Source organism: Cibotium barometz, chromosome 1 (genome assembly GCF_041138505.1).
Source record: "Cibotium barometz isolate CiBa-2024 chromosome 1, ASM4113850v1, whole genome shotgun sequence".
NCBI classification, from domain to species: Eukaryota; Viridiplantae; Streptophyta; class Polypodiopsida; order Cyatheales; family Cibotiaceae; genus Cibotium; species Cibotium barometz.
This window is the reverse complement of record NC_141046.1, coordinates 10,351,949-10,364,854: the sequence shown is the minus strand read 5'-3', so window position 1 is coordinate 10,364,854 and position 12,906 is coordinate 10,351,949. Positions and strand designations below refer to the sequence as shown.

At 43.5% G+C, this 12,906-nt stretch overlaps 1 protein-coding gene across 2 annotated transcripts in view; it reads right to left on the bottom strand.

The window, feature by feature from the left end:
• Positions 1–2,744: 2,744 nt before the first annotated feature.
• The window catches only part of LOC147641589 (Rhodanese/Cell cycle control phosphatase superfamily protein), a 70,901-nt gene continuing 60,739 nt past the window's right edge, over positions 2,745–12,906 (bottom strand). The window contains exon 6 of one of the 2 annotated variants that reach the window (XM_086791828.1): positions 2,745–3,195. In XM_086791828.1, the coding sequence (XP_086647954.1) occupies positions 3,134–3,195 (62 nt within the window). In that variant the 3' untranslated portion in view covers positions 2,745–3,133. The remainder of the gene's footprint in view (positions 3,196–12,906) is intronic. The other variant, XM_086791889.1, reaches the window with a different exon arrangement.

Sequence of the window (12,906 nt, the reverse complement as noted above, 5' to 3'; positions counted from 1 at the left end):
GCTTCTCAAGGAGTTTTAGAGCTTGGAGACCTTAAGGGTTACGAGCTCAACCATTGGAAAGATCCTCACGACAGTTGCGGTTCATCAAGTAATCTCTTGTTGGATGTGTTTCAAGGGGGGTTAGAGTGAGCCATAACAAGCCCCAATTCCCAATGGAAAGATCTACTTTAGCTCCTTTCCAAAGTACACAACCAATCTAGGTAGCTTCATAAGGAGCTTCCAGGTGATGGATTGTACCATAGACCAGACTTACACCCACCATGGCCCTCTATCGAGAAATGTGTGTGGAAGGGATTTCAATGTTGAGGATAAAAGGAAAGACACCAAGGAAAGTAATAATGTGGTGGACACCAAGGGAGGTGGAGATGGATAGAGGAATTGCAATGCACTTCAACGAACACCTGGGAGTGGTAAGAAAAGCCAAGACAAATGTAAGGATGAATGTAAGAGGAAACATTATGGAAATACCACCAAGGGAGGTGAAAAGAAAGAGTTCCAAGGTAACTAGAAAAAGGAATTAAAAAGCCCAAGAGGGAGGGAGCGAGTGTGGGAGCCTGTGCTAAAAGAATAGATAAATTCATGATTAAGAACCCATAGGGTAGAGTACACTTAGTTAGGCCCTTGGTCCACCATTCTTCTTCAAGGATTCTTCGTTGCCACCATGTTTCCAGTAGTATCTTCTTGTGAAATTCAATCAAGGCCTAGAGCACCAGCACCATACAGAGGGATAAGAAGCTACCATTACTTATTTCTTTGTTGACCGCCATCAGTGGCAAATGGAGATTTTGACCATCTAGAATCATGTGGAGCATAGTACTACTCAGTACTACTCTTTAGTTGCTAATCATTGATAAGAAAATGATCTCCAGATTCATCCATTGCTTGGCTTTCCAAAGACCCATTGGACAATACTTGGACCACTGCATCTTTGTTGAAGTTTTCCTGGAAACTTACCATACCTAGAATCATAGGCAAGGACAAGATCCTCTTCTTTGAACACCTTTAGGTTGAGGAAACCCCCGTCATGATAAGATCTTCTTCTTAATTTTGTTGCCTCTATGAATTGCAAGGACTTTGTTCAAATCTCATCCAAATATCAAAATGAAGAAGCCTTTGTTTCACTGAATCTTGCTCTCCCGGTCTTACAGATAAGTTACTTTGAGGGATGGTAACTCTAGCTCCATTGGGAAGATTGCTTCTATTCCATATGCCATCTGGAAAGAGGTTTAGCTAGTTTTATTACCTTGTGTGCAATCCTGTAAGCCCACAATGCTTCCACTAATATGTCATCCAATCTCACTCATGTGCTACCACCGTTTAGGTTGGAGCATGTTGGTGACTTCCACTTGTCCATTTGCTTGAAGGTCATAAGGTGTTGACTTTCTATGTTAGATCTTGACACTTTCAAAATTTCTTAAATGACTTGATCTATGAAATGGGATCCTCGATAACTTACAAACTACAAGGAAGTGTCAAGCCTTGTGATTGAAAATGGCCACATGCACGCATTATCCATTAGGGCATGCAAATGGGCACTACAACATGTAGTCATATAACCTTAGTCTAAGGCACACCTCTTCACTCATACCTCTTCATATCGTTTCACGTGCAAGAAGCTATAACAATTCTCATCTTTCCATTCGAGAAGCTGAAGCAATCTAGTGAATAAAGCAATCAGTTAATAGAAATCTCAAGCAAGTATCTCTATGCTTGAGTGTGTTTGCTTTAATTCCCTATTAGGCCTATGGCTTTACCACTTATCAATCCTATTAGTGCCTCTTGCATCTCTAGTGGTGATAGAAGGGTGCCTTTGACGATTCTCCTCTAGTGCTCTAACGCTTCAAGGGTCTGCCTCCAGTACGTCTACCAAGGACACACGCCATCAACAAAACGACCCATCATTCATGATGATGCAAGCCTATCAATGTGGTAGCCCTCTTTCAAGGTGGTGAATCTCTGATTGCATCTCCAACTTAAAATTAGCAACACAATCGTTCCTTGCACTAGTTTACTTGAGAGCTCTCTGTCGTCTCTCTTCTTGCTTGCTTGTATACTTTTGAATCTTACTTGCTATGGATGCATGCTACATAGGTTTAATTGTCGGTTTTCTTTGCGATAGCTTCTTCTTCTGCCCCACCTATGTGAGACAAATCCATCGTGAAGGACCATCTCTTCTTGCATCCATCTACGCATTGAGAGCTCTCCCTTCACCCCTTTGGCAAGGAGCATTCCAATGTGTGATAACAGAGTGAGGATGCGAAGGACGAGTTAGCACACCCACCTGGGAAGTTGCATTTGCGACTCAAAGCGAAAACCCAATGACACACGCGTCGGTGAGGCTAGGTGAGCTCTTGACTTGAACACGCAGTCAAGCACAAGTGGTCGACAACAATACTACTGGCCAACAGAAATGGTGTAAATATAATGTATGTGGGTAGACAAATCATCATACCTTCCTCAGTGTACAAAGCATTTCAAAGTGCTAGCCGAGAGTGTACAATATGTCACAAGGCTATGATTTGACATTTTCAGTATTAGCCGCATCTTGTACTTGAATTTTGATTGTATTACTTCTTTCTACAAAAAAAATTTCTTCTTTTTAAAAAAGACTGTCATCTAGGTATAAAGCGAGCCCCACACACTAAGTGAAATGGGAACATTTTTTAGGTGAAAACCATAAATCACATCAAAGTCTCTTTTCAGTAAACATGTATGATCTACAAAAGCACCCCCTCCACACAAAAAAAAAAAAAGCATCGTATATTGAAGAAATTTTTGCAAAAATTACAATGAGATCTCCAAGGACAAGTCAACACAACTAGCAGAACCAATATACACTCAATCATAAAAAATTGCAACAAGGTGAAGCAGAACACCATTATACACTCAATAATAAAAATTGCAACAAGGTGAAGCAGAACACCATTATAAACTCAATCATACAAATTGCAACAAGGTGAAGCAGAACCGGTATACACTCAATTGCAATTTCCATGCCTTATCCTTCACTGAAAATCCTATAGATTTTCCACTATCCAGGGATTGCAGACCTCACATTGTGACTAGATAAGACTCAAAAAGTTTCTACTTTTGTCTCCTCTCTAAAAAGCCTAACTTCCACCCTCAACAGCTCCTACTGGCGGAAAAATAGCAGTTCTGCTTGATTGGGGAAAAAAGTTATGAAGAGAAAGGCCACTGCACACATCAGACACCAGACAGACATTAGAAAGTATTGCAGAATTCAATCCCCCTAAAATAATGAAGAAAGGGAAGACATTACACAGAGGACACAATGTGGCAAGTTCATAAGCTTAAAAACAGAGTTAAAAGCTGAAAATTCTCTCATGAGCCATCTTTCCTCTTCATACATTGATATCATTAGGGCCTTTGAAGCTCAATCAGCAGGAAGCAACATGAGAAAAAGCTTTGTGGTGCATGTGGAGTTCCTCTTCATACATTGATATTATTAGGGCCTTTGAAGCTCAATCAGGAGGAAGCAGGAAGCAACATGAGAAAAAGCTGTGGTGCATGTGGAGTTCCCATTGCAATAACATTCAGAGAAAGGGCATGTGGAGTTCCCTGGCAGCCCTAGCAACCCCCTCACTAAGCACAAGCTCGTACTCTTTTGTGGGTAGATTGCCACAAGCCTGTAAAACATGCAATGCTGTGGACTCCCCCTAAAATTCAATGGATCCTGGGGGTAGCCATGACTCCTAGAATACCACTATACCTCTAAGTAACACAAATCCATAAGGTCACTAGACAGGCTGGACAGTAGTGCACAGAGCAGCACAGAGAAGGGGCAGGCTGGTGGGCAGGTGCACATAGAGGTCTCACATCCTGAGCAGCAGTCGGAGGTGGGCCTGTGCAACTGTCAGGCAGCAGTTGTCGGAGCAGACGACCAGCCCTACAGACCAACCAGCCCAGCCCTACTCCTATATAAAGGGTGTCTGGGTTCTTATTTCATCATCTCAGATTTCTGAAGCTTTTCCATCTGGAGTAGTGGTCTAAACTCGATTTGGAGAGCTGAAAATCAATCTGCAGCTAGTGTTTTTGGCCAAGAGACAGGAGTACCAGTAGAACTAAGGAGATCACTTTCTGATTACCTTTTGTGTTTTAAAACATTCTCATACTTTAGTTTATTGTACATAATACACAGGCTAGGGTTTATAGACTGTTTATAAGTGCTTGGGTTTGAATGTGTTGGGACTGCTCATCTCTCTGGTAGCACTTGCACAACACTAGTAATGCTACAGTTGATATCTGAACCTACGATATTCTTTTCTGGAATCCCTGTGTGTGTTGACTGTCTGTTTTAGGGATAGATCTTCTGCTTTTCATTTGACCCAATCTGGCAGGATCCCAACTGTCCCGGGCCGGTATAATACCACGATGCGCCGAGTGACAATCCATGAACATCCAAGTTATGTTCTTTTTGATGGAAGCGCTTCTGAAGACATCATCTGAGTCCATTTGCTTGAACGGCTGAAATTGCCTAAGGTGGAGATACCAACGCTAAGGTCTTGGCCATCACAGTCAAGAGAAAGAAATCAAACCAACCAGTTTCACCATGTTGAGACATTGGAGGACACCCCTTGGCTTTTGGTGTCATATGCACCCCGCACTGAGGTGCTATGTGACACACTAGCTCAGAATTCAGCATAACATTTTACATCATTCGTACCCTTTAAGGAACATTTGTCCTATGTCTTGGCCCCATTGTGAGCCCCAGTCCAAGACATGTCAAGCACGAGCTAGGTAGGTTATTCTCTCAGCCTTGGATGTCAGGTCAGTCCCTTAACCCACTTGGAGAACAAGCATTTAGTGTCATCTGAGATTAGGGCATGAGAAGTCAATCCTTGAGGTGCATATTAAAGCATGTAAATGCATGGCTATATGGCTCAGCCCATGGGGCAGCCCCTAGCTCTAGTCGGTAGCCTTTATGGGCATAAAGAAGCAGTCGGCCAGCATGGACATCACACAATACCAGTCGGCCGGCCCCATGATAAAGCACATCACACGTGTGAATTGGGCGCAGCATTTAATGCTTATTGTATATACAGGCTGACAACAGTAGATTTCAGCCAACAGCAGCATATATCTCATATATAAGGTGCCCATCTCATTTCATAGAAGTTCATCAAGCATTTAGCGAGCATGTGTTATTAAAAGCCTTCCGGTTTACTAGAGCATACAAATCAGCCTTCAAGCACCCCGTGCTTCATCACCTAGGTAACATAGACAAACCTCTCATTTTCAACCAGCATATGTGAATATCCTCAACAAATCGGGACTTGCATACGTGGCTTCATAGAGTCTTCTATAGTGCTGTTGGGTCGGCACATGGTTCAGTCAACGTTCTATTATCCACATCCTCACGTTTGGCAGTCCACAGTCATCATTCACAAGAATGTATATAAAGTACAAAGTTTTCTTGGCTTATGCTCATATTATAGGAGATTCATAAAGCATTTTGTTCATAAGGCGTCGCCCTTGCATGCTTTAACTAAGAAGAAGGCTACACTTATTTGGGAGGAAGCAAAGTCCAATGCTTTTACAACACTTAAGAATGCCATTGCACTGGGACCCGTTCTTATTGTACCTGATTTACATAAGCCTTTTTCAGTTGAATGTGATGCATCGAGAGAATGCACCGGAGCTGTCCTTGGTCTAGAGGGACATGCAGTAGCCTACGAGAGCAGATGTTTGCAAGGTAGTGGAAAGAAGAATGTAGTGGCCGATGCACTCTCCCGAAAGCCATATGTAGCTACTATTTCAGTGGCATCACATGAAGACTTGACTACGATACATAATGCTTATGCTAAGGATGATGATTTTGCATCTCTATGGGCTGAATTGCAGTCCGGCACAGCACACATGCCATATGTCTATTGCCACGTGCACACCCAGTTGGTGTACGAGTGACATGGCATTCTTAGCATCCATAAGCATTTAGCAGGACATTTAAGGATTAATCCATTTATCACAGCATGAGCATCAATGTAGGGGGCTGTTACAGCACCTACAACAGGTACATAAGGCATTCAAGGCATTTAGGGCATGTAGCACTGCAGGTTGGGGCATGTGGAACCAGCCGACAGAAACATCTTGCATGTGGAACCAGCCAACTGAGCATTATCACCAGTCGTGGGCATTTCAGCAGCCGACAGCAGCATTTCCTTCATAGGTATTAGGGAGCAAGGGGAGTCAACAGTTCAACATTCAGCATCATCAGCATTCAATTCATCCTCTTGCCTCCTAAATAGAGGAAAGTCAGTATTCCAAGGGTGGACCTCAGTATCGGAGAAGGGAACGTTCAATCAGCATCAGCATTCAGCATGTCTCTCTTCTCGAGATATATATTCATCTAGGACAAGCATAGATCTATTCATAGATCTTCACTGTACCCATTGCATTTAATATAGCTGCATTGCATTGCATTGACACCATTGTCTGTCTCTTAAGTATAATTAAGTGAAGTTTAGTTAAGCCTAAGGTTGTTTTACTACGATCAATCCCTCGCATGTCACATTGGTATCAAAGCTTTACAGGGTAAGCAGCCTTAGTTCATGTTCATTCCAAAAGTCATTCAGTAAGTCAGCATGTTAGTAGCTTCCGCTCAGTTAAACCCAGCTCTCAAGATCTTGCAAGCCATCCTTAGGGTTTTTCCCTTAGGCCACCATCAGTAACCCATTCATTTGCATTCTTGCACAGCATATAGAGTTGCACAGGGCTTGCATCATCATTGTAGTCATCCTAGCAGTCAGTCTAAGCATCTTGCATCTGCAAGGCATACATGTTTTACCCACCATGAGTTCTCTAGTGAAGAATGGCATCCATCATCAAAGAAGTAAATGGAGTTTTGGGCTTCACAGGCAGCAGGGGGTTCTCTTCCACATAAGAAGACGGAAGTTTGTTCCAACATCGTCTTAGGAGGTTCACAGGTTCAGGAACGACGGAGATGGTGTGTGAAAGGATTCCACAAACAGGTCAGTGAGGGTGACTCAAGTATTTCCCAACAGATTTATCAACATTTGCCATGTACTTCCCGCAGTGGAGAAGTTTTTGGCTCAAAGGATTCAACTCCTGCAATCGACCTCAGTCCCAAAAAAAAGAAGTCAAAGTAGGGCAATGGTTTCAGTAGAGAGGGATCAGCAGAGGAGTCGAAAGGTTGCCAGGTGTACCACCCAGCAACAATTTAGCAAAGGGGAATGTCATGTGCACAACCAATCAGTGTACAAGTGACATGGCATTCTTAGCATCCATAAGCATTAAGCATGACATTTAAGCATATTAATCCATTTATCACAGCATGAGCATCAGTGTAAGGGTCCATTTATCACAACATGCGCACCAATGTAAGGGGCTGTTACAGCACCTACAACAAGTACATAAGGCATTCAAGGCATTTAGGGCATGTAGCACTGCAGGAACCAGCCGACTGAGCATTATCACCAGTCGTGGGCGTTTCAGCAGCCGACAGTAGCATCTAAGCCATTTATGAAGTCGTGATGGTCCAGCTATGCAGGCCGATTGTAGTTCCCTAGCCGACTAGCAGTAGAAACTCATATATAAAGTAGCACATCATTCATTCAGTGGTTATCTCATGATCTGGCATCTTCTCAATGTTTCCTTCATAGGGAGAAAGGGGAGTCAACAGTTCAGCATTCAGCATCATCAGTACCATAATCATCAGCATTCAGTTCATCCTCATGCCTCCTACATGGAGGAAAGCCAGCTTTCCAAGAGTGGACCTCAACATTGGAGAAGGGAACATTCAGTCAGCATCAGCATCTCTCTCTCTTCTCGAGATAGATATTCATCTAGGACAGGCATAGATCTATTCATAGATCTTCATTGTACCCATTGCATTTAATATAGCTGCATTGCATTGCATTGACACCATTGTCTATCTCTTGAGTATAATTAAGTGAAGTTTAGTTAAGCCTAAGGTTGTTTTACTATGATCAATTCCTCGCATGTCACATCTGTAAAGATGCATATCTCATGTATGCTAACAGATTATGTGTTACCATAGACTTTAGGCAAAAAAATTTGCATGAGTCTCATGCATCACCTTCTGCAAGGCATAGAGGAATTTTGCTAACCACTGAGTTTATTAAGAGGTATTTCTTTTGGCCTTGGAAATGATGCCATATGGACTATTGTGGACAGATTTAGCAAGTAAGCTCACTTCATACCAATGAAGAAGACCATTAAACCAGACCACATGGTTAAACTTTTTCTCTCGCAGATCTTTAAACATTCATGGAATGCCTAAATCCATTGTGGGGGATAGAGATCCGAGGACTACTAGCCTGTTTTGGAGGGCTCTCTTTGATAACATGGGAACAAAACATAACTTCTCGTTAGCTTTTCACCCCGAGACGGATGGGCATAGTGAAGCTGCAAATTCAGCCATACCTGATTTGCTCCAATGCTATGTTGCCAAGCAAAAGAGCATGTGGGAGAGACTTTTGCCCTTGGTAGAATTTGCCTACAACAATACGGTACACTCTTCTACTAATAAAGCACCATTTGAGGTTATTTATGGCAAAGTAGTCTTGCCCCGCATTATGCGTACAAAAGATGAAATCTTTGCAGCAAATGAATATGTACATGATTTGCAGGATGCTTTTGCAAAAGTACGGACCACCATTCAAAAGTCCAAAGAAAAGCATAAAAAAGCTACAGATAAGCATAGACCACATATGAATCTCAAAGAAAGAGATTGGATATTGTTGAAATTTGCTAAGGCCAAACTTCGTAAAAGACCTGGCAAGGAGGGAGCTACTCCTCAGCTTGCCAACAGGTATTAGGGCCCAATCCAAAAGATCAATGAAGTTGCATTTAGATTGGCTCTACCAGATCATTGGAAGATTCATAATGCTTTTCATATGAGCCTACTTCGATGGGACCAGAGCCCATTGAACCTATGGAGGAGGACCCTCCTGAAGTTGAGCAAATTGAAGAGATTCTCCAACTTGAGAAAATTCTCTTTCATAAGAAAAATAGGCTCCATGGAGGTCATTTACACCGGAGGCATGGATGCTAAATGGCTAGACGAACAAACATTAAAAGATTATCCTCAGATTTTGGATGCCTACTTGGAAGCTTTTCAATTACGGTCAACTATTAAGAAGAGGGGAGAGATTTCACCATTTGGCTTTGTAAACCGTCCTCGGTCTTCAAACAAAACCAAAGGGCCGTGCAACAACAAACTTGCACACAAAACACTTCAACACCATCGAGGACCTAGAAAAGGAAAACAAACAGGGGGAGCCAGAGTGCTCCTGCAAACAGTACACACACACCGATTGGCCCCAAAACCCAGTGGCGCCCCTTGCGGTATTTCTTTAATTGATTATACGAGCTTTGATTACACTAAGGCTGAAAACTCAGCCGTCACAATAGAACTCCTGAAGCCTGCAAAGACCCTACATCATGGCTTCTTGTACACTCGGCATCCACAAACAAGTCGTGTTCTATATGTCCCTGCTCTGGGTTTTCATCTTCTATCAGTGCATGAAGTTTGCAAGACTGGCTTTCGGGTGGAATTTAAGGAGCATTCAGTTGCTCTACGGGACCGTGAGACTGGCCAGGTTGTTTGGGAAGGCGGTGTGGAGAATGGTATCTACAAGCTCTTTGCACTCTCCTCGTTGACAGGTTCTCAGGTCGGAGATTTGTGGCACTTTCGTTTTGGCCACTTAAATGTGGATGCATTGCGGCGAGCTTTCCGAGACTAGATGGTGGTTGGCTTGCCAGATGTTGGCAGTAGGCAAGGACGTTGCAGTTCTTGCATACGTGGTAAGCAGCACAGCGAATCCTTTCCGAAGCAGGCTTCCAGGCGGGCTTTGAAACCGTTGGAGTTGATTCACACTGACTTGTGTGGACCTCAGCAGACACCATCATTGGGAGGATCTCTCTATTTCATGTTGCTTGTTGATGACTGTACCAGATTCACGTGGGTCTACTTTCTTTCACTGAAGGACCAAGCTTTTGCACGGTTCAAGGATTGGCACGTGATGGTGGAGAAAGAGTCTGGATTGCAGGTAAAGACTCTCAGGGTTGACAAAGGAGGTGAATTCTCCTCGACTGTATTTCTCAGATTTTGTGCAGACCATGGCATCAAGAGGGAACTGGCCAATACAGGATCCCCTTCGGAGAATGGAGTTGTAGAACGCAAGAACAGGACTGTGGTGGAGATGGCGAGGAGAGGCTGTGGCAACGGTTGTCCATACCCTCAACCAATCTCCGACGACTTCAGTACCTAACATGACTCCGTTTGAGGCATACTTTGGCAAGAAACCTGATGTCTCGCACTTCCGTGTTTTTGGGAGTGATGCGTATGTTCATATTCCGAAGAAGCAGAGGGGGAAGCTTGACTCCAAGTCCCGCAAGCTTATATTTGTGGGGTATAATTCTCTTTCCAAGGGATACAGATTGTATGATCCAGACAGGAATGAGATTGTTGTCGGCCGGGATGTGGTCTTTGATGAGCATGTTCTAGTATCCACTGTCGAGAAGCTGCCACTTCTTGGAGATCCAGAGGAGTCTGATGATGACTCCCAGACCATTGCTCTCGTTGATCACCCTCAGTCAACACAGGAGGTTGAGCCCGCAGCTGGAGTAGAGCCCCCGCAAAGAAAATTTTGCCAGCATTCCTTAAGCTTGAACAATATGTCTCAATGCATCATATTTGTTGAAGACATGCAAGAGGAGTAAAATTTAACAAATCCTAACCTTAATGTAAGCCTCATCCCCAAGAACCCTAATCTGTGCACCCTATCCTCATTATCAAGATCCCTAACCCTATGCCCAAGGATCCTAACCCTTATCGAACCCTTATCCTATGCAAGAATCCTAATCTTGACCCTAACTCCATCCATGAGAACCTTGATCCAAACCCTAACCCTAAGCAAGAGAACCCTAATCTTGACCCTAATACCATCCATAATGAGAACCCTAATTCAAACCCTTAAGCAACCATCCTTAATTCAAACCTTATCCCAATCACTGGGATGATCCTCCACAAGCTTGAACAACAATCTCTCCACCCAACACTCTGTTATGGGGCCACAACACCTCCAAGAGGGAACTCAATGCATTCACCTAAAGGATGAGCAATAGATCACAACCATTGTAGGGCACTTACCAATGCTTTGAACATGAGTCCCTTGAGGCCTCCAAGCTCACTTGTTAAGCTCCAAACCTTCAAACTCCACCTCCACGCTATCACCGTAGAGTCGCTCACACCGTCGCATAAGGTAGTCACTCTCTCTCTCTCCCACATAAGCATGAATCATACAAGCATAGAAGAGACACAATGCTAGAATGCTCTCTCTCTCAATCTCTCTCAAGACACAAGGAAGAGCTCTCTATAGCACAAAGGGGGGTTGTGTCTTTTCATTATGAGAAAAATCCCTATATACATTTGGCCCTTATTCACACTCAGGCGCCCAAAACTTACTTAACTAGGCATTGGGTGGCCAATATCTCATAATGTACAAATTTTGGCTAAGTGTAAGCGCTAAAACCCTGTGTCCACCATGTCCTCGAACGTGACATGCATATAAGCTGGAAGACACCTTAGACGATGGTAATACAGCATCATGCCTCGGTGTGCAGAATATGACTATGTGGATTAGTTAAAAACATGTCCCCCTGTAAAATTCCCATTATAACTATATTGCATCCAGTATTCTACTTAATGAGGGTTAGCTCACCTAGGCCTAGGTCTTCAGATAGATTTATATCATATTGAAGTAAAGGAAGGGTTAGTATAGACAAAAACAGAGTAAGAGTTTGAGGAGGGACCCGAGGAGTTACTGGCAACTGACCTAACTCCGAGGCACGCTCAAGGAGTAGGCGTAGGACATCTGTAGGCTCTAGTTGTTGACTTCAGTCTTGTATCACCAACTGGTGTTCCAACTCTTGTAGATGAGAGTCATTGTTGCTGAGGAGGTTTGATATTGCAGTTTCACGAACCGTCCTTGCAGCATCCAATTCCTCGAATCTCCAGGTTGCTTCCTCTTGGGCATGCCTGGCTGTTGCTTCGCTTTCTTGAGCTTATGTGATTCTTTGGAGCCTTTCGGCAGCCAACCTCTAACTGTCTTGTAACTGCTGCGTGATTTGTTGCTTCTTGGTGTGCTAATACCATCCTTTGCATTTCGACTTGATTGGCACTGATGTCATCGTTAAGTGCTCTTACTTTCTATGCATGTGCCTTGTTTGATTGTTCTCTCTCTTGTTGTAAGTGAGTGGCTTTGTCCTCTAATGCTTTCAAATTGGTAGATAGTTGTTGGATCTGTCATACAGCTCCTCTTCTTTGGCCATGGAATTGTGCTGGAGTTTTGGTACTTGCTGGGCATGAAGGGTTGTGAGCTCATGGGTGTGGGTGACCTCCTTCTGGAGTTGCTCTTTAGCTTGTTCTAACTTTCCTTGAGGTGTGGGCTAAGGACCACATTATTGCTCTCCAGTGCCTTGTATCTGGTCTCTTGCTCCTCCATGGCTTTCAAACTTTTCATTATGACACCCTGATGCGTGGCCTTTGTTGCTGCCAAGTGGTCCTTTAAGGTCCGCACTTGTCTGTTTGACTCGTTAACCTGCTTCCAAAGGGAAACGTTATGATCATGGAGCATGTGTGTTGTGAGGAGGTGGCAACACCAGACTTTTTGCTCCTACTCCCATGGTGGACTTGTGCTTGCGCATTCTTCGAGTCCAGCATGTGGCACGTTTAACGGTTCATCCAAACCTTCCATTTTTTCCTACATGAACTGTTCATAGTTGACATTTTGTAGGAAGGATAGCTGGGGTATTCTTCCCTCATCTTCCAAACACCTTCTTTTGCTTAGGCTTGATTGTTCTGCACTTCTTGGTATTTGCTTGTATGAGTATGGACTATTG